This window comes from Sciurus carolinensis, chromosome 12 (assembly GCF_902686445.1).
Source record: "Sciurus carolinensis chromosome 12, mSciCar1.2, whole genome shotgun sequence".
NCBI classification, from domain to species: domain Eukaryota; kingdom Metazoa; phylum Chordata; class Mammalia; order Rodentia; family Sciuridae; genus Sciurus; species Sciurus carolinensis.
In genome coordinates, this window is record NC_062224.1 from 680,763 (window position 1) to 702,895 (window position 22,133).

General features: G+C 64.1%; 1 protein-coding gene across 1 annotated transcript in view; it reads right to left on the reverse strand.

Moving 5' to 3' along the window:
- Window positions 1-22,133, reverse strand: part of Pgbd5 (piggyBac transposable element derived 5) — a 59,904-nt gene that overhangs the window by 16,668 nt on the left and 21,103 nt on the right. Inside the window, exon 2 of the mRNA XM_047521532.1 lies at window positions 3,337-3,764. Coding sequence (XP_047377488.1) covers window positions 3,337-3,764 — 428 coding nt within the window. The remainder of the gene's footprint in view (window positions 1-3,336; window positions 3,765-22,133) is intronic.

The following is a 22,133-nucleotide window of genomic DNA, read 5'->3' on the forward strand; positions in this document are numbered from 1 at the left end:
TCCAGGTCTGTCACCCACGGTCCCTCCGACTCCCAGGGCCTGTCACCCACGTGGTCCCTCCGACTCCAGGTCTGTCACCCACGGTCCCTCCAACTCCCAGGGCCTGTCACCCACGTGGTCCCTCCGACTCCAGGGCCTGTCACCCACGTGGTCCCTCTGACTCCCAGGGCCTGTCACCCACGTGGTCTCTCTGACTCCAGGGCCTGTCACCCACGTGGTCCCTCCGACTCCAGGGCCTGTCACCCACGTGGTCCCTCCGACTCCCAGGGCCTGTCACCCACGTGGTCTCTCCGACTCCAGGGCCTGTCACCCACGTGGTCCCTCCGACTCCCAGGGCCTGTCACCCACGTGGTCCCTCCGACTCCCAGGGCCTGTCACCCACGTGGTCCCTCCGACTCCCAGGGCCTGTCACCCACGTGGTCCCTCTGACTCCAGGTCTGTCACCCACGGTCCCTCTGACTCCAGGTCTGTCACCCACGTGGTCCCTCTGACTCCAGGTCTGTCACCCACGTGGTCCCTCTGACTCCAGGTCTGTCACCCACGGTCCCTCTGACTCCAGGTCTGTCACCCACGGTCCCTCTGACTCCAACCCTATCACCCATGGTCCCTCTGGCTCCGGGACCTGTCACCCACGGTCCCTCTGACTCCAGGTCTGTCACCCACGTGGTCCCTCTGACTCCCAGGGCCTGTCACCCACGTGGTCCCTCTGACTCCCAGGGCCTGTCACCCACGTGGTCCCTCTGACTCCAGGTCTGTCACCCACGGTCCCTCTGACTCCAGGTCTGTCACCCACGGTCCCTCTGACTCCAGGTCTGTCACCCACGGTCCCTCTGACTCCAGGTCTGTCACCCACGGTCCCTCTGACTCCAGGTCTGTCACCCACGGTCCCTCTGACTCCAGGTCTGTCACCCACGGTCCCTCTGACTCCAGGTCTGTCACCCACGGTCCCTCTGACTCCACGGTCCCTGGGCTCTGGGCTCTTCAACTCTTCCACACATGCCCCGTCCCCTGCTGGGATTCTGACCAACAAACAGGGATACTGAGCTCGACAGTGGAAAGGAAGCCTGACTCCACAGAAATAGAGGCCAAAAAGTCACACAAAGGAAAAAAGAAAAAAAGAAAAACAAAGTAACGTGACTGACAGGCTTCCACCCAGAAGCAGCAGAGACGTGAGCGCAGAACGGGGCAGCCTCTCGGTGCCCGGCCCTGGTGCCCAGGCCTGTCCGCAGCTGTAGGCTACGGGGCGAGCTGCTTCCGGGGACACCCGTTTGGTGGCTGCAGTCCCGCCGCTGCCTGCTCGGGGCTCCCAAAGCCTACGGGGCCTCCCTCGGGCTGCCAGGCCCAGGGCTGCCCCTCCATGATCCCAGGTTCCCTCAGGGCCCTGCCGCGTCCGGGGGCGTGGTGATCACCATGCAGGTGAGCCTGCAGTTCCGGGACGCGTGGGGTCGCAGGATTGGCACGCAGTAGGCAGGCAACAGACGTGAGCACCACCATGCATGAGGCTCCCTGGACTGGAGCCAGAGGGTCCCTGGCAACTCTGCCCTCAGGCTGCCACGCGTCAGCCACCCAAGGGGCTGGATGCTGGATTCCTGAGCGCTGTGGGGACCTGGTAGGTCCACAGCCGTCCCCAGGAGTTCCTGAGACACATCCAGCCCAGGACGGTCAGAACGGGGCTTCTGTTCCCTTGTGTGCAGCTAACACGTCTCTCGCCTGGTTCAGCCAAGCAAGTGTTCAGTGGCATAAGAAACCGTGTGCCGGGCCCTGCAGGCTGAGGACAAGACCGTGCTCTGTCCCGAAAGGCCTGCACTTACTGTCAGGCAGGTGGGTGATTTGGGTGCCTGGCCAGTTGTGGGAGGGGCTTAGCAACAGGATCTGGGGAGTGCTGGCCTGGTGGGAACGGAGGAATCTATGAAGCAGAGGACCAAAAACCATGCCCAAACACCTGGCCATCTCCAGGTATCCAGCAGCTCCAGAAGAGCAGGGGAGCTATTCAGGTCCTTTTCAGGTCCCCACAGACCTGAAAGATGGCAACGTCACTCCCACAAAGCCCCACGGCCTCCACCAGGGGCAGCATGGGTCACAGAGCTGGGGAGGGGCTTCAGAAGAGACCTTCAGGAGTAGGGTTGTTGGAGGCCCTTCAAGGAAGGCACAGAATACAGTCAGTGAGCCTCTGGACCAGAAGGGAAGAGGCACCGCTTTCCACACAAAACAGCCCAGGCAAGGGGCTCAGGTGGGCAAGCCACTTTCAACGTCCAGCCACACTCTAAGCTAGACTGCACCTCTGTGATGGACGCTGACCCCGCATACCTGACCACCTCAATCTCATGGACCAGGAAAGCAATTCCAAGAAAGATCCCGAGCTGTCTCACTCTAGGTGTGATGGGCACAGGCACAGGTGCACACCAGGAGGGAGGACCTGGGGTCACAGGCACAGGTGCACACCAGGAGGGAGGACCTGGGGTCACAGGCACAGGTGCACACCAGGAGGGAGGGCCTGGGGTCACAGGCACACGTGCACACCAGGAGGGAGGCCCTGGGGTCACAGGCACACGTGCACACCAGGAGGGAGGCCCTTGGGTCACAGGCACAGGCGCACACCAGGAGGGAGGCCCTGGGGTCACAGGCACAGGCACACACCAGGAGGGAGGCCCTGGGGTCTCAGGCACAGGTGCACACCAGGAGGGAGGACCTGGGGTCTCAGGCACACGTGCACACCAGGAGGGAGGCCCTGGGGTCTCAGGCACACGTGCACACCAGGAGGGGAGGCTCAGGAGCTAAGGGTAGCCACATGTACCCCCTCCTGGGAATGTGGAATGGTGACAGGGAGCCACACCAGAGGGGTCCTGGGTTCTAAAAAAACTGTCCAGAACCTTTGGCCTTGGAATGGCCCTGAGGCCCTGGGCACCTCTGTGCCCTGGGATCTGAGAACTGCTGCGGGCCCGCTCACCCTGTGCCCTGGGATCTGAGAACTGCTGCGGGCCCGCTCACTCTGTGCCCTGGGATCTGAGAACTGCTGCGGGCCCGCTCACTCTGTGCTACCCTGTGCGCAGCGCTCTGCAGCACCAGCAGGCGGTGTTCAGAGCGGGAGGAGAGGACGCTGGCCCTGCAGAGCGCACTGCTAGAGGAAGGGCGAGAGGGACAACTGACCCTGGAGCAAGGAGCGAGCTCCAACTGGCCCCTGTCCTCCCACCAATGGATGCTGGTGGCAGGGTCAACGGATCAGAGGAAAGCAGAGAGGACCAGAGGACCTTGGGGGGGCAGGAAAGAACCCAAGTGCCGCCACCAGCCAGGCACAGACGGGTGCTAGGGCGGCCGGCTGAGGCCCGCCAGCCTCACCTGGGTTTGGGACGGCCTGAAGGCTGCGTCGAAGCCACTCTGCAGGGAGTCGAGGAAGGGCTGGACCTTGTAGAGCCCGTGCGTGGTCTGGCTGGAGCGGAAGGCCACCACGTGGAAGTACTTGAGGATCTTCTCGAAGCGGGCCTGGCTCATGGCCAGGGCCAGGCTGCGGTTGCTGTAGAAGCCGCCGCTCCAGATGCTGAGGACGGACTCGCAGTGGGAGACGCTGGTGGAGATCACGTAGCCCAGGAAGGCCTTCATCTCGGCCAGCGTCACCTCGGCCCAGGCGCCATCGCTGCCGAAGCGCTCCTGGAACTTCTTGGCGTACATGTTGGTCTGCACCACCATGTTCTTGAGCACGTTGTCGGGGACGAAGAGCTGGAAGAAGTCCATGGCACTGGCGCTCGGGGGCATCTTCCGGGTGGGACCTGAAATCCAAAGACAGGCCACGTGTTCGCTCCTGTGACCCCATGGCCCCGGAGCAGGAAGGACAGCTGTGGGCCAGCCCTGGCCCTCTCCCTCCAGGAGGAGCCGGACGCTGTGCCCCAGGAGGCCACGGCCCTGCTGCCCCTCCTCCCGGCCTCCAACCTCATGGCAGGATGTCCACGCAGCTCCTTCCTCGAACGTGGCAGCACCCCAGTACCCACGGGCCCACAACCCGCAGAGGACGCACACGAGGGGCGTGGGAGGGAGCCGTGACGGCCCAGGTGTGGTCAAGTGGCTTTCCGGCTTCAAGCCTGGTGAGTCAGGTAGCTCTGTGGATGAGCCATTTCCACCAAGGACAAGCGCCCTCCAGGAAAGGGCACCTCACCAGGCATGCCCAGCACAGCCCACGAGCTCACCAGTGAGCCACCTGAAGAGGCCAGTCGGCCAGATTTCGCCAGTGTGATGTTGAAAAGCCTCCAACCTGGTCAGCGTCACACACACCGACTCCCTAGCTCACCGTCCTGAGAGGCCCTCAGGAAACACAGACCGACCTGCGCCCTGAAGACAGCCACACTGTGGGTGTGGCTGCCACGTCACCTGGGTCACGGAGCCACAGTCTGTGGGCTGCCACGACACCCAGGCCACGGAGCGCAGTCTGTGGGCCGCCTCCACACCCAGGCCCATGGGATTGTGGCCTGTGGGCTGCCATGTCACCCAGGCCACGGAGCACGGTCTGTGGGCTGCCTCCACACCAGGCCCACGGGATTGTGGTCTGTGGGCTGCCATGTCACCCAGGCCACGGAGCACAGTCTGTGGGCCACCTCCACACCGAGGCCACGGAGCCATAGTCTGTGGGCCACCTCCACACCCAGGCCACGGAGCACAGTCTCTGGGCCGCCTCCACACCCAGGCCACGGAGCGCAGTCTGTGGGCCACCTCCACACCCAGGCCACGGAGCACAGTCTGTGGGTCACCTCCACACCCAGGCCACGGAGCCATAGTCTGTGGGCCACCTCCACACCCAGGCCACGGAGCGCAGTCTGTGGGCCACCTCCACACCCAGGCCACGGAGCACAGTCTGTGGGACACCTCCACACCCAGGCCACGGAGCACAGTCTGTGGGACACCTCCACACCCAGGCCACGGAGCGCAGTCTGTGGGCCACCTCCACACCCAGGCCCATGGAGTTGCAGTCTGTGGGCCACCTCCACACCGAGGCCACGGAGCACAGTCTGTGGGCCACCTCCACACCGAGGCCACGGAGCACAGTCTGTGGGCCGCCTCCACACCCAGGCCACGGAGCACAGTCTGTGGGCCACCTCCACACCCAGGCCACGGAGCGCAGTCTGTGGGCCACCTCCACACCCAGGCCACGGAGCGCAGTCTGTGGGCCGCCTCCACACCCAGGCCACGGAGCGCAGTCTGTGGGCCACCTCCACACCCAGGCCACGGAGCGCAGTCTGTGGGCCGCCTCCACACCCAGGCCACGGAGCCATAGTCTGTGGGACACCTCCACACCCAGGCCACGGAGCGCAGTCTGTGGGCCACCTCCACACCCAGGTCACGGAGCCATAGTCTGTGGGCCACCTCCACAACCAGGTCACGGAGCCATAGTCTGTGGGCCACCTCCACACCCAGGCCACGGAGCACAGTCTGTGGGCCACCTCCACACCCAGGCCACGGAGCACAGTCTGTGGGCCGCCTCCACACCCAGGCCACGGAGCACAGTCTGTGGGCCACCTCCACACCCAGGCCACGGAGCAGAGTCTGTGGGTCACCTCCACACCCAGGCCACGGAGCACAGTCTGTGGGCCACCTCCACACCCAGGTCACGGAGCCATAGTCTGTGGGTCACCTCCACACCCAGGCCACGGAGCACAGTCTGTGGGCCACCTCCACACCCAGGCCACGGAGCCATAGTCTGTGGGCCACCTCCACACCCAGGCCACGGAGCACAGTCTGTGGGCCACCTCCACACCCAGGCCACGGAGCACAGTCTGTGGGCCGCCTCCACACCCAGGCCACGGAGCACAATCTGTGGGCCACCTCCACACCCAGGCCACGGAGCACAGTCTGTGGGCCACCTCCACACCCAGGTCACGGAGCCATAGTCTGTGGGTCACCTCCACACCCAGGCCACGGAGCGCAGTCTGTGGGCCACCTCCACACCCAGGCCACGGAGCACAGTCTGTGGGCCACCTCCACACCCAGGCCACGGAGCAGAGTCTGTGGGTCACCTCCACACCCAGGCCACGGAGCACAGTCTGTGGGCCATCTCCACACCCAGGCCACGGAGCACAGTCTGTGGGCCACCTCCACACCCAGGCCACGGAGCACAGTCTGTGGGCCACCTCCACACCCAGGCCACGGAGCACAGTCTGTGGGCCGCCTCCACACCCAGGTCACGCAGCCATAGTCTGTGGGCCGCCTCCACACCGAGGCCACGGAGCACAGTCTGAGGGCCGCCTCCACACCCAGGCCACGGAGCACAGTCTGTGGGCCGCCTCCACACCCAGGTCACGCAGCCATAGTCTGTGGGCCACCTCCACACCGAGGCCACGGAGCACAGTCTGTGGGCCACCTCCACACCGAGGCCACGGAGCACAGTCTGTGGGCCGCCTCCACACCCAGGCCACGGAGCACAGTCTGTGGGCCACCTCCACACCCAGGCCACGGAGCGCAGTCTGTGGGCCACCTCCACACCCAGGCCACGGAGCGCAGTCTGTGGGCCGCCTCCACACCCAGGCCACGGAGCGCAGTCTGTGGGCCACCTCCACACCCAGGCCACGGAGCGCAGTCTGTGGGCCGCCTCCACACCCAGGCCACGGAGCCATAGTCTGTGGGACACCTCCACACCCAGGCCACGGAGCGCAGTCTGTGGGCCACCTCCACACCCAGGTCACGGAGCCATAGTCTGTGGGCCACCTCCACAACCAGGTCACGGAGCCATAGTCTGTGGGCCACCTCCACACCCAGGCCACGGAGCACAGTCTGTGGGCCACCTCCACACCCAGGCCACGGAGCACAGTCTGTGGGCCGCCTCCACACCCAGGCCACGGAGCACAGTCTGTGGGCCACCTCCACACCCAGGCCACGGAGCAGAGTCTGTGGGTCACCTCCACACCCAGGCCACGGAGCACAGTCTGTGGGCCACCTCCACACCCAGGTCACGGAGCCATAGTCTGTGGGTCACCTCCACACCCAGGCCACGGAGCACAGTCTGTGGGCCACCTCCACACCCAGGCCACGGAGCCATAGTCTGTGGGCCACCTCCACACCCAGGCCACGGAGCACAGTCTGTGGGCCACCTCCACACCCAGGCCACGGAGCACAGTCTGTGGGCCGCCTCCACACCCAGGCCACGGAGCACAATCTGTGGGCCACCTCCACACCCAGGCCACGGAGCACAGTCTGTGGGCCACCTCCACACCCAGGTCACGGAGCCATAGTCTGTGGGTCACCTCCACACCCAGGCCACGGAGCGCAGTCTGTGGGCCACCTCCACACCCAGGCCACGGAGCACAGTCTGTGGGCCACCTCCACACCCAGGCCACGGAGCAGAGTCTGTGGGTCACCTCCACACCCAGGCCACGGAGCACAGTCTGTGGGCCATCTCCACACCCAGGCCACGGAGCACAGTCTGTGGGCCACCTCCACACCCAGGCCACGGAGCACAGTCTGTGGGCCACCTCCACACCCAGGCCACGGAGCACAGTCTGTGGGCCGCCTCCACACCCAGGTCACGCAGCCATAGTCTGTGGGCCGCCTCCACACCGAGGCCACGGAGCACAGTCTGAGGGCCGCCTCCACACCCAGGCCACGGAGCACAGTCTGTGGGCCGCCTCCACACCGAGGCCACGGAGCACAGTCTGTGGGCCACCTCCACACCCAGGCCACGGAGCACAGTCTGTGGGCCACCTCCACACCCAGGCCATGGAGCACAGTCTGTGGGCCGCCTCCACACCCAGGTCACGCAGCCATAGTCTGTGGGCCGCCTCCACACCGAGGCCACGGAGCACAGTCTGTGGGCCGCCTCCACACCCAGGTCACGCAGCCATAGTCTGTGGGCCGCCTCCACACCGAGGCCACGGAGCACAGTCTGAGGGCCGCCTCCACACCCAGGCCACGGAGCACAGTCTGTGGGCCGCCTCCACACCGAGGCCACGGAGCACAGTCTGTGGGCCACCTCCACACCCAGGCCACGGAGCACAGTCTGTGGGCCACCTCCACACCCAGGCCATGGAGCACAGTCTGTGGGCCGCCTCCACACCCAGGCCACGCAGCCATAGTCTGTGGGCCGCCTCCACACCGAGGCCACGGAGCACAGTCTGAGGGCCGCCTCCACACCCAGGCCACGGAGCACAGTCTGTGGGCCGCCTCCACACCGAGGCCACGGAGCACAGTCTGTGGGCCACCTCCACACCCAGGCCACGGAGCACAGTCTGTGGGACACCTCCACACCGAGGCCACGGAGCGCAGTCTGTGGGCCACCTCCACACCCAGGCCCATGGAGTTGCAGTCTCTGGGCCACCTCCACACCCAGGCCCATGGAGTTGCAGTCTCTGGGCCACCTCCACACCCAGGCCCATGGAGTTGCAGTCTGTGGGCCTCAAGAGGACAGAACCACAACTCGCCGGTCCTGGACGGGAGCAGAGTTTAAAGTCTGGCTTCCACTGAAAGACATGAGCAGTGTTGCTCCACTGTACGTGGAAGACCCACACGTGGAAGTGTCTTTAGTGGGGCCACACGTGTGCACGTGGCATGCATGTGCGAGGAGCGGGCGTGCAGTTCTCCTCACAGAGGGCCAGCGGTGAGCAGAGACTGGGGGCAGCCCAAGCGGCGCCTGCCTGCTCCTGCGCGGGCGGTTTCTAGTGGCAGCCCGATCTCCATGCGCCCGCCCTCTTCACCTCCAGTTTATACAGCCTCCGAGAAACAAGTTCCCTGCAGCCAAACTAGGAGTGCAGGCGTCAGTCCAGGCCTGCGGTGGGTGGGCAGGGAGCCCACAGCGTGTCCTCCCGAACACCCACATGGTGGTGGGACCTCCACCTCTCCCTGCCCCAGCTTTGCCTGCAGAACCTGCTGCAAAGGCTGTCATGCGAGACCACGAAGGGCCGCCCGTGACGCCCAGCACAGCACCACGCTGCCTGAGGGCAGGTGCTGCCGGGGACTCTGGGTGGCCCCTGTGCAGGCCCAGCGACGGCCAGGCCCGGTGCCCTCATGCAGACTGCTGTCCTTGCTACAGAGGAGCCGACAGCCACAGAGCCACACCACCCCCACGCTGGCTCCACCCACCACGGCGTGGACAGGTGGCCACAGACCCTGTGCCCAGTAGCACACGGCCAGCGGTGGCCAGGGCAGAGGCGGGCCGCGGGAGCCTCAGGAGCCAGCGCCCTCCCGCGGGAGCCACGGGGCACTCAGCAGCAGTGGAGGAGGAGGAAGGCCGGCGCCGGGAGAGCCGCGTCAGGCTGAGGCGCAGCGAGTCCTCTCCCTACGCCCCTTCCAAGGGCTCGTGCCTCTCAGCCGCGTCCTGAGGTCACAACACAGTCCCGGCCCCACGGCGCACGGAGACCAGAGGCGGCTCTCCATCCGGTCCTGGTTCACGAGCAGCCCCCACGGCCCGAGACGCTGGGCTCCTGGCATCTGAAACACATTGGCACAGCCAACCTGAGGCGTGGACACTGCCCGCGCCACCTCGGGACTTGCCCTGGGCCGTCCACAGGGCTCCCCAGGTCCCTGAGGGCCATCACCCACCTGGCAGGAAACGGCTCAGGCAAGCCCAAGGCCGAGGCCTAAGAGACCTCAGCCCCCGGGGCCAGGCCAGCGCCGGCCACCCCACCTCTGCACTGCAGGGTCGCGAGGAACAAGGCAGGATGGGAACCGCGGCCAGGGACTCTAGGGAAAGGGCAGCGTCTGTCAGGAGCCACAGGGGGACCTGGAGGCGGCAGGACCAGGAGCCCGGGCCCTGGCTGAGGGTGAGCGCCCGGCAGAAACGCTCGCGCTGGGCGCCACCCGCTCCCGCGGCCAGGATGCTTCCCACCAGGGCTGCTTCCTCACGCTCCTGGCAGAGGACAGGCCCCTCTCTTCACAGGGCGGGGTGGCTCTGCTCAGAGGGGGCTTAACGCAGGGCAGTGGGGGAGCCACCACCCCGTGGTCTCTGAGTGGGACTGATGTGGGACCAATGCTGAGAACAGGAAGGAGGAAGACCAGGTCCTCTCCCTGGGGCGGACTGCATGGTAGGAGGAGGAGGCAGCAAATGAGGACTTGGACTCTGAGGAGGACTGTGCCCACAAGAGGGACCAGAACCCACACCTCGGGGGAAGCAGGATCTGGGAGGCTCCAGGGAAGGCTGTCTGAGATGGGCTCTGGAGGGGAGCTGAGAAAGGTGTCTGTCCTGGGGAGCTGAGGTATTTCAGAAAGAACATCACGTGCAAAGGCCCTGGGGCAGAGACCACACAGTCTTTACTGCATCTGCGAAAGGGAGAGGGGCTTTGGGGAGGATGGGAGTCTGGACACTGCCATGGGACGTGGACCTACCCAAGCATGTGAGAACACAGAGGAGGATGTGGATGAGTCATCTGCACACAGGTGCAGGGAGGACCTGGCTGATGCTGAAGTCAGGTGAGACCGGAAGGGACTTGGCCAGCTCCTCGGCTGGTCCCCCAGGTGTATGGCTCAGAGTGCCTAAGGGTGAGCCTGGCGGGCCAGCAGCTGCACCCCGCCTCACATCTCCATCTGAGCAGGACAGGAGAAAGGCCGATGTCTCACTCCAGAGACGTCCAGCACGGCACTCCAGACCCCCATGTCCCTGGCCTCTGCTCCCACAGCCGCCCGTCAGCTCCCCTGCCACCTCTCCCAGCGAACCACACCCCCCCCAAAGCCTCAGCCTCTGGCTGCGCAGTGCCAGCTGCCCCGAGGGCGTCCCACTGACCACCCGCGGCTCACGGCAAGAACGACGGTCACAGCTCGCCAGGCACGCTGGACCCCAGCACCCGTGCTTCCCACGGCCCACAGCACACGTCACACGCCTCAGAGGCCATCAGGGCCAGCGTGGCCTGGGCCTGCCCCCCGGCCACTCCCTGCAGACCCGCAGGAAGCACTGTTGGGCTGGCCTGAGCCACGGGGAGGAAGGAAGCCCCCTGGGCTCTGGTCCCTTTGGCCCTGCCCTTTGGCTCTCCTGACCCTCAGCCATGACTGGACTCCCATGCTGGTCTCCTGCCTCACCGCCCCTGGTGTCCTCCTGGTCCTGGTCCCAGTCCGTACCCAGTTTGGGGTTTTCTGTGCTTGGGACGGAACCAGGGCCTCACCCACACGAGGCAGGTGCTCCATCACCAAGACGCACTCCAGCCCTTTTATTTACGTATGTTTTGAGACAGGGTCTCGCCAAGTTGCCCAGACTGGCCTTCAAACTGTGATCCTCCTGCCTCAGCCTCCTGAGTCACTGGGATTACAGATTACAGGTGGACACCCTGCACCTGGCTTTGGTGCACACTGTGTAGTAGACACAGTTTGCTTTTGGTGGGTCTCTGTTGCCGCACTCTGACCCCAGCCGGCGTGACGGCAGAGGCAAGGATGTGGGGCCATGTCTGTCCTCAGAGCCCGCAGAAGCCATGCTCCACACTCATGCCTGTTAACAGGATGGACAAAGGTCACTGAAGGGAGGGCAGCGCCATACCCAGGGCGCAGGTCCTTCCTCTGAGTTCAGCAGGAAGGGTTAGGTCTCTGCCTGCTGATGGGTCAGGGCGGCCATGAGCCTGTGCAGAGGATGGGAGAGGGCGGACAGCTCAGGACCTGTCCTGCTATCCTGACAGGTGCAGGGAGGCCTCCTGTGACTCTGGGCCACTTCTGGTGGCTGGACCGACGTGCAGCCAGCCTAGGAGCAGGGCTGGGTCCTGCTGCTCTCTCCGCCCGCCCCTCCCCTCCCAGCTGGGGAACCACCCTGGCCCTTCTCCCCTCCCCACTCCATCCCCGCGCTCCAAGCTGCCGGCCCTGTGAACTTGGGTGGGCTGCCCAGCATCTCTGTGCCTGTCTCCTTATCTACCAACGGGAACAGGCAGCACCAGGGCACAGGGCACGAGCCCTCACACAGGGACACTGCTGGGCCTGGCCAGGGAGGCTGCAGGACACTGGGCCTCCCTCAGAGTGCTCGCCCAACCTCAGCCCTGGAGGCCAGTGGGCATCCGAGGGGCCCACCTTCACTGTGGGAGGTGGGGCTGTTGGCACACCTCTAAGCAGAAGCCTCCGGAAGCTCTAGTACTCATTTGGGCCAAGAATGGCTTCTGGTGCTCTTGCTAGAAGCTTCTGCAGGTTTGGGATACAGGAAAGCATCAATATTTAAAATCGAGGGATTAGGAGAACAGAATCATCATCTCCAGGCTAAGTCAGGCCAGTCCAAAGCAGCCGCACCTGCGTCATGGCCTCTGCTCTGCAGCCCTGACCAACACGCGCCAGAAAGGCAGCAGCAGGACCAGCGGACACCCGTGCCCTCCCTGCTGGCAGCAGGTCCCCATCTGCAGCTAAGGTGACCCATTCCTCCTGCACGCTTGTGCCCGCCCCTGTGTGGCAGGTCTGCAGGACAAGCCTGGTCTGTTTGGAAGCACCTGGGTACCAGGCTGACCACTGGCCACCAAGTGCCAGACTTCCCTCCTAGTTTGACCTCTGCATATCCAACTCAGCGACCAGTACAAACCTGACCTTGAGCTGGCCCAGGTTCTGCAGGGCCGGGGGCAGCTGAGGAGTGTGGAGGCGTCCTCTTCCTGCGTGGTCTGACCGGGGTGTGTACCCGGCACCAAAGTCAGTTCAGATTAGTGTTGGTCCCCCAAGCGGTGTCCTCCATGGGAGGCCACAGGACTCCGCTGGCCCTAGAAGACACACAGGAGTCTCCCAGAAAGCCGCATGTGAAGCAGCGGCAGGGCCGTCCTGTTGGGAACACACGGTCACTGTGCACAGCACCTGGAGGAGGGAGGTAGGCAATCGTCCGCCGACACGCTGACCCCTAGCAGAACCAGGCTTCCTGCAATGGGTGCTGGTGCAGAGGAGGGGACGTGCCCAGAGCCCAGGTCGAGCGTTTCCAGTCTCGCTGGGAACCTTCCGACACGAAGCCAGCGTGTGCACATAGGGGTCTGATTTGGGGCGATGGCCAACTCGGGCCCCTGCCCCCCCCAGGTGACCTGCTGGAAAGCATTTCCCAAGAGCGCTCTGCAGGGCAGGGGCCCTGACCACCTCAAGGGCACCAGGCTGAGGGGGAACAGCTGGAAGCAAAGGCCATGTGGTCCACTCCAGGCTGGGCACCGTGAGGCACACCTGGGCCTCCCCTGCCGCAGGCCCGCCGTCTGCACCACTGCATCCCGTGCTCCGGGGCACGTGCACAAACAGTTCTCTGGACTTGATCAGGGGACAGGACCGGGCCCTGTGTGACTGCGGCCTTCTGAGCGGAGCTGGGCCTCTGTGTAACCGCGGGATAACAACACAGAGGGTCACCAGCCTTGGCAAGCCCTCCAATGCCACTCAGGTGGGTGGAGGAGCCGGCGGGCACCAGGCCTTGCTGGGACCAGCTCCGCCAGCAGGTGCCCACAGGCAGGCAGGGCTGCTGCGCAGCAGGCTGAGTTCCCGTGCCAGGCGGGCTGCCCAGGGAGAGCGCCCCTCCCCTGCCCTGCCCTGGACCAGGCCCCAGAGGCAGAGGCTCAGCCATGAAGCCGCAGGTGACAGTGGGCACAGCGTCCAGGAGAAACCAGCAGGGCCAGCTGCTGGGGGCAGAGCCACCTGGGAGCCAGGGAAGGCAGGAGTCCACGGCCCTTGGCGTGGCCAGGTGCCCCTTACTAGGTCACCAGTCAGCCCATGGGGCACCTGGCTCATCACACCTGACCCCTGTCCCCACTCTGCAGTTGATGCCACTGGTCTTCCCTTTACCAGGCAGGGGACTAAGACTCAGAGGGCAAAGGGCAGCAGAGTATTGGCCACTTCCCTGGAACCCAGTGGGGAGGACACACCTGGCCCTCACAGAGGCCCCTCCCACACAGTGCCCAGGGGGACAGGCCACCAGACACTGGCCATGTCCTCCTAGACATCATGGCTTCCCTCTTGCTCCTGTGGCACCCGAGCAGGGCCCACCCTGCTACCCACTCACCAGGAGCTGCCTCTGCCTCAGGCTCCTTCCCGCTCTCCACCTCCTGTGATGGGTCGCCGCTGTCCCCAGCTCACCTAATCACGTACCCCAGCCGGCAACCCAGACCACCCTGGTCTCCCCACCAAGGGACGCAGCAACAGAGGGAGCTGCGGACACCATCGCTGGGCATCAGGCAGGGCGCTCTGCTGGGCCCGACTGGGCCACCGGCCTCACGGTGCAGGTCCCTGGGGCCGGGCTCAGGGCCACACAGGCTGGAGAGAGCCTGGGGTCCCACTGCCCACTCCTCCCAGCCCACGGCTCTGGGGTCACCTCTGAGTTTCCATACACGCATCCAAGTTCCGGCCACAAGGACGGACATGAGGTGGCAGCCGCGGAGACGCACAGGAGACGGGCCTGGGAGAGGCGAGGGAAGCTGCAGCTGACCACGGCCTGTGCCAACGTGGGGCCGTTCTCATGACCACTATGAATTCCTAGGAAGAAACGAGCTCCTCCCTAGAAGTGGCCAGCACAGAGCAGGGCCAGCCGAGCGCCTGGGGGTCTGGCAGAAGCACGCACAGAAAATCACGGGCACTTTCAGAGGAGGCCACTAACGGTGGCTCTCCCGGGCATGCCCCGGGTGCCCGGGCCCCAGGCAGGGCTGCCCCGGCATGCTCCTGGCAAATCTGCAGGCCTGGGCCAGCGGCCCTCGGATGCCAGGGTGAGCACGTGAACTAACGGACCTGAAGGGACAACGGCAACACCCGCGGATCTGGAGGAGGTCAGTACATCCCTGTTGACCACAGAGGTCGGAAGTGCCACGGGGCTTACTGGGAAATGAGGGAGGCAAGGGGACAGGCCACCACACCTGGTGAGGCCAGGGCTGGGGGCAGCTCTGGGCAGTCGCGGCTCAGGCAGGACCCTCGGGGCGGGGAGCGTGCCACACGCGGTGCAAGACAGCCTGTGCACGTGGCCCCGCTCACAGTCCCCAGGGCTGGCTTCGACCCTCACGCTCACCGCGTGCAGCCGCGGGCCGGGCCCAGGGAGCGAGCTGCTGCGACCCAGCTCAGCTTCCGGAACCGACTCCGGGAGCCCCAGCAGCCAACAGGCAGGTCCGTGGCAGCGCGGAGCCCACTGGAAGGGCAGAGCTGAAGAGCTGCATGCAGGGCCACAGCCGCCAGCGGCCGCCCCTCCACAGCAAGGTCTAGGCTGGGTGCTGACGTGGCGGCCCTGAGGACAAAGGCCAGGGGAGGTGGACAAGAAGCAGGTCCTCTGTGCACCCTGCACAATCGGGGACGACCAGGATCCCTCCCCAGCACAGGGGCTGGCTCTGCCCGGCCGCGCTCATGGAGGGGCCAGTACCTGACCTCTCCCCAGAGGGGCAGCCGCCGCCACTCGCAGCCTGCTCTGCTGGCCCCAGGCCCGCCCTTCCCTCCCCTCAGTGCCTCCTGACCACTCCACATGTCAGCGTGCGCTGGGGACAGAAGAGGTGGCAGTACAGCGGTGTTGAGGCAGATGGGAGGACACAGCCCCTCCACACCTGTGCCGCCCAGACAGGCCACAGCACAGCTGGCCCAGGACAACAGGGCAGGCGGCAGCGGCTCCCTCCCAAGGCCAACTGCGTCCCCACAGTCCCCTGGTGGTGCCCACAGCCTGCTGGGCAGAGAGGAAGGAAAGGAAGAGGGGAGAGGAGTGGAGCTTCCTCCTAGGAGGGAGACCTCCACACAGCACCTGTGTCCAACAAAGGCCCGGCCACAGCACAGTGACCTGTCCCCTGTGTGCCAAGTGTAAGTGACGGGGTCCTCTCAGTCCAGGACCCACAGGCAGATGCAACCCAGTGCTGTGAGCCACAGAGAGAAAGCCGAGCTTGGTGGTGCAGGGCAAACGGAGGACCCTGCTTCTGCCCAACATCTGGGCCTGCTGGAATGACCAGCCCAGTCCTGCACCTGCAGAGGTAGGAAAGGTACGGGTCTCCTGAGAAAGAGCCACACTAAATGTCCAGGAGCTGTGGCGTACCCAGGATGCAACCAGAGGCGCACACGCACTCCACAACAGAACAGAGCTGGCAGGCGAAGTCCTCAAGCAGGACTCCGTGGGATGCAGCCCGCGGCAGCCAAGGCGTGATCCTGGGGAGCCGCACCTACAGGCTGGGGCTGCGGCTCAGTGCAGCACCCCCCGCGGGGCTGGCCTTCCAACCATCCTTCAGAGCCAGGGTGGGACTGGGGATCTCGAGGTTCTGGGCCTCCCGGCTCCCTGAACAGGAGCCCCCAGCAACTCACTGTCTTGCTGGGCTGCTGTCTCCTCAAGGCTCCCAAAGGCTTCCAGAGCCTTCCTCCTCGCACCCTCCCCCTCCCCGGCTGAAGGAATCCGAGCAGACACACAAAACTCCCGGAGACTGAAAGCAGCAGAGACTCGGGAGAGGCATTTCTAATGAACCTGGAAAAACATAAGAATCCTAAAAATGTTGATGTGGTGGTTATAAATAGTCCCATTGTCTGTCAAGACTCTGGGAAGGACCCGCAGCCGATAGATGCTGTGAAAGGCAAGCAGGGCCCACAGGGCATGTGGTGACCGGCAGATGTCGGGAGGGGCAGCAAATGCCGGAGCCACCCGCAGGCCCGTGTGCCAGCTAGCTTGCTTGCTCCAGGGCCCAGAACGGGCTCCCTCACGATGCGTCCAACAAACAGAAGAACAAGTTACTACGTCCTCCCAGTCCCCGCTGCAGGCAGAGGGTCGGGAGGCCCCGGGTTTTCCAAGGGAGGCCCCCAGCAGGGCTTCTCTCCTCCCGAGTCCACCCAAGGTCAGCAGCTATACGGACACTTCCACAGGCCATTTCCTTTCAATCGGCCATCCTCCCCACAGCAGAGCAGCTGGAAATCAGATCTGGCACCAGTGGCCCAGTGTGACTCCCCACTGGTCAGCTGCATGAGGCTGGGCGTTGGCCCCCGTCCACCTCCCTGCAGAGCGGAGGTGGAGCGGGAGAGGACCTGTCGGGCACCCTCAGGACCTGCTGGCTGCTCCTGCTGCTGTCAGGATGTTCCTGTCCTCCCAGGGCCAACAGAGTGCGGAGCGTGGGCGCCACACAGGGATGCACTGGTGCCAGCTCTGAGAAGGTCATCTCCAAGGGCAGCTTGAGAGGACAGACACCACCCTGCGAGAGGATTCAGGCTGGCGGGAGGCCAGAGCGGATCTAAAGGGCTTCAGGGGGCACCTGTCTTTCAGGCCAGTCCACCTCCCTGGTCTGTTCATGGCCCAGGATCCCACACAGAGGTCCACGTGGCCACCACAGGTAGAATCGTCCACTCAGCAGCCTCGTCTCATGTGGGCTCTGGACTCTTGTGGGATGGTCTGCCCTCACGGTGCTGGCCCAGGGGCTGCCATGGTCACCACTAAGTGGTCTGCTCAGATCATGTAGAAGCCTCGCTCTGATCCAAGGGTCCCTGTGCACACCCTGTGCCAGGGCGGATCTGAGCACTGTGCCCAAGCCTGGGGGCTGGGCGGGAGCAGATGGCAGGCCTCGGAGACAGGACAGATGGGCTCCAGCCACGTCACTGCTGAAGAGCCACAAGACACCAGGCAAATGACTGTTTCCACCTCTACAGAATAAAAGGGTTGAGCTAAGAACGTGGAAGCCTCTTCCTGGGTTTCAGACAGACCTAACTGCTTTCTGCAGTCCAGCATCAGACCCCTCGCTGCCAGGACAGGATCTGCAGAGTGCTCAGCACTGAGGACACAGACCAAGCAAACTGCAGCTGCGTTAGGGACAGGACCAGGGTCACCTGTGCCAGGAGCTCTCATGATGGCACAGCTGCAGTTAGGGAAGGACCAGGGCCACCTGAGCCAGGAGCTCTCACCAAGGACACAGCTGCAGTTAGGGAAGGACCAGGGCCACCTGAGCCAGGAGCTCTCACCATGACACAGCTGCAGTTAGGGAAGGACCAGGGCCACCTGAGCCAGGAGCTCTCACCAAGGACACAGCTGCAGTTGGGGAAGGACCAGGGCCACCTGTCCCAGGAGCTCTCACCATGACACAGCTGCAGTTAGGGAAGGACCAGGGCCACCTGTGCCAGGAACTCTCACCAAGGACACAGCTGCAGTTAGGGAAGGACCAGGGCCACCTGAGCCAGGAGCTCTCACCATGACACAGCTGCAGTTAGGAAAGGACCAGGGCCACCTGTCCCAGGAGCTCTCACCATGACACAGCAGCAGTTAGGGAAGGACCAGGGCCACCTGTCCCAGGAGCTCTCACCATGACACAGCTGCAGTTAGGGAAGGACCAGGGCCACCTGTCCCAGGAACTCTCACCAAGGACACAGCTGCAGTTAGGGAAGGACCAGGGCCACCTGAGCCAGGAGCTCTCACCATGACACAGCTGCAGTTAGGAAAGGACCAGGGCCACCTGTCCCAGGAGCTCTCACCATGACACAGCTGCAGTTAGGGAAGGACCAGGGCCACCTGTCCCAGGAGCTCTCACCATGACACAGCTGCAGTTAGGGAAGGACCAGGGCCACCTGTCCCAGGAGCTCTCACCAAGGACACAGCTGCAGTTAGGGAAGGACCAGGGCCACCTGAGCCAGGAGCTCTCACCAAGGACACAGCTACAGTTAGGGAAGGACCAGGGCCACCTGTGCCAGGAGCTCTCACCACGGCACAGCTGCAGTTAGGGAAGGACCAGGGCCACCTGAGCCAGGAGCTCTCACCAAGGACACAGCTACAGTTAGGGAAGGACCAGGGCCACCTGTCCCAGGAGCTCTCACCATGACACAGCTGCAGTAAGGGAAGGACCAGGGCCACCTGAGCCAGGAGCTCTCACCAAGGACACAGCTGCAGTTAGGGAAGGACCAGGGCCACCTGTCCCAGGAACTCTCACCATGACACAGCTGCAGTTAGGAAAGGACCAGGGCCACCTGAGCCAGGAGCTCTCACCAAGGACACAGCTGCAGTTAGGGAAGGACCAGGGCCACCTGTCCCAGGAACTCTCACTATGGCACAGCTGCAGTTAGGAAAGGACCAGGGCCACCTGTCCCAGGAACTCTCACCATGACACAGCTGCAATTAGGGAAGGACCAGGGCCACCTGTGCCAGGAACTCTCACCATGACACAGCTGCAGTTAGGGAAGAACCAGGGCCACCTGTGCCAGGAGCTCTCACCATGGCACAGCTGCAGTTAGGGAAGGACCAGGGCCACCTGTCCCAGGAGCTCTCACCAAGGACATAGCTACAGTTAGGGAAGGACCAGGGCCACCTGTCCCAGGAGCTCTCACCATGACACAGCTGCAGTAAGGGAAGGACCAGGGCCACCTGAGCCAGGAGCTCTCACCAAGGACACAGCTGCAGTTAGGGAAGGACCAGGGCCACCTGTCCCAGGAACTCTCACCATGACACAGCTGCAGTTAGGAAAGGACCAGGGCCACCTGTCCCAGGAGCTCTCACCATGACACAGCTGCAGTTAGGGAAGGACCAGGGCCACCTGTCCCAGGAGCTCTCACCAAGGACACAGCTGCAGTTAGGGAAGGACCAGGGCCACCTGAGCCAGGAGCTCTCACCAAGGACATAGCTACAGTTAGGGAAGGACCAGGGCCACCTGTGCCAGGAGCTCTCACCATGGCACAGCTGCAGTTAGGGAAGGACCAGGGCCACCTGTCCCAGGAACTCTCACCATGACACAGCTGCAGTTAGGGAAGGACCAGGGCCACCTGAGCCAGGAGCTCTCACCAAGGACACAGCTGCAGTTAGGGAAGGACCAGGGCCACCTGTGCCAGGAGCTCTCACCATGACACAGCTGCAGTTAGGAAAGGACCAGGGCCACCTGAGCCAGGAGCTCTCACCAAGGACACAGCTGCAGTTAGGGAAGGACCAGGGCCACCTGTCCCAGGAACTCTCACCATGACACAGCTGCAGTTAGGAAAGGACCAGGGCCACCTGAGCCAGGAGCTCTCACCAAGGACACAGCTGCAGTTGGGGAAGGACCAGGGCCACCTGTCCCAGGAGCTCTCACCATGACACAGCTGCAGTTAGGGAAGGACCAGGGCCACCTGTCCCAGGAACTCTCACCAAGGACACAGCTGCAGTTAGGGAAGGACCAGGGCCACCTGAGCCAGGAGCTCTCACCATGACACAGCTGCAGTTAGGGAAGGACCAGGGCCACCTGTCCCAGGAGCTCTCACCATGACACAGCTGCAGTTAGGGAAGGACCAGGGCCACCTGTGCCAGGAACTCTCACCATGACACAGCTGCAGTTAGGGAAGAACCAGGGCCACCTGTGCCAGGAGCTCTCACCATGGCACAGCTGCAGTTAGGGAAGGACCAGGGCCACCTGTCCCAGGAGCTCTCACCAAGGACATAGCTACAGTTAGGGAAGGACCAGGGCCACCTGAGCCAGGAGCTCTCACCATGACACAGCTGCAGTTAGGGAAGGACCAGGGCCACCTGAGCCAGGAGCTCTCACCATGGACACAGCTGCAGTTAGGGAAGGACCAGGGCCACCTGTCCCAGGAACTCTCACCATGACACAGCTGCAGTTAGGAAAGGACCAGGGCCACCTGAGCCAGGAGCTCTCACCAAGGACACAGCTGCAGTTAGGGAAGGACCAGGGCCACCTGTGCCAGGAGCTCTCACCATGGCACAGCTGCAGTTAGGGAAGGACCAGGGCCACCTGTCCCAGGAGCTCTCACCATGACACAGCTGCAATTAGGGAAGGACCAGGGCCACCTGTGCCAGGAACTCTCACCATGACACAGCTGCAGTTAGGGAAGGACCAGGGCCACCTGAGCCAGGAACTCTCACCTTGGCACAGCTGCAGTTAGGGAAGGACCAGGGCCACCTGTCCCAGGAGCTCTCACCATGACACAGCTGCAATTAGGGAAGGACCAGGGCCACCTGTCCCAGGAGCCCTCACCATGACACAGCTGCAATTAGGGAAGGACCAGGGCCACCTGTGCCAGGAACTCTCACCATGACACAGCTGCAATTAGGGAAGGACCAGGGCCACCTGTGCCAGGAACTCTCACCATGACACAGCTGCAGTTAGGGAAGGACCAGGGCCACCTGAGCCAGGAACTCTCACCTTGGCACAGCTGCAGTTAGCTACAGGAGCAGGGCCCACCTGTGGGTGGACAGAGCCTGGGGCCTCTGTGCAGTGCACACAGCCATCCCTGCTGGGTGCTGAGAGGCCCTTCCTGACTCCCGTTCCCCCAGTTCTTGAGAAGGCTGGGGTCCTGCACACATAGGGCAAGGGGCTGGGTTTGGCTCCCTGGAAGCAAATCCTCAAAACAGAGGGATGGTACCTTGGGCCCAGTCAAGACCCCACCCCAATTCCAACGCCCTGTGGGTTTGCAGAGCTCAAGAGTCATGAAGAATAAATAAGGTGAGAGGGCACTTCCCGGGGTGCCAGAACCTGAGGACCTGACAGGCAGGGCCATCTTGAGGCCTGGACCCCAGAGCCACAGGGACTCACCCGGAGCCCTGCCTGGGAGGACCTGGCTGAGCACAGGCTGAGCAACAGGCTCGGCCCTGCAGAGCCTCCACGGAGAGGGCAGGGTTCTGAGGCTGACAGACTCCCACGCGGGGCTTCAGGCTAGGCCCTGCTTCCCACCTGTAAAGCAAGAGTGCCGCCTCAGAGAGCAGTCACCAGACAAAAGCAGACACCTCACGGCAGAGCCCAGCCCTGATTCACACTCACCCGGAACAAGCCCCATCTGACAAACGCTGGCACCAAGGGCCCTGCCTCCCTGGAGACCAGAGAGGCTGGTCAAGAACACACTCAGACCTAATGGAGGCTGAGAAGTGACAGAACGTGTACAGACCAGCACTAAGACCTCTGCTCCCTGAGGCCTCTTCCTGCTACCCGGAGTCCCCGTGCGGGGCCCAGCCTGACGGCACCAGCACTCTCACTGAAATGCAGAGCAGCAGGGGGCTCGGGGGACATCGTTCAGGGGGCTCCGGCCTCTGATTATGAGTCTCAGTCTGTTGAGAGATAGCAGTTGGCCACCTACGCCCCACCTCCCTCTACCTCTGCTGCAGGGTCCAGCACAGCTCGGAGGAACCGCAGCGTGGCCTTTGTGGGGTCATGATGAAAGGTCACCAGCTGGCCCCTGCATCAACAGGGTCTGCTGTCTCAAGTTGATGACCATCTTGTTCATTCACGTCTCCGGGTACCTGAGCCAGGTGGCTACCGCCCTAAGTCACCTACATGGCCCTGGCACCCATGCCCTGGGGCCCTGTGGAGGGGCCAGCGTGCTCCAGGACGGGGAGCTGGGCAGCCCCACACGGG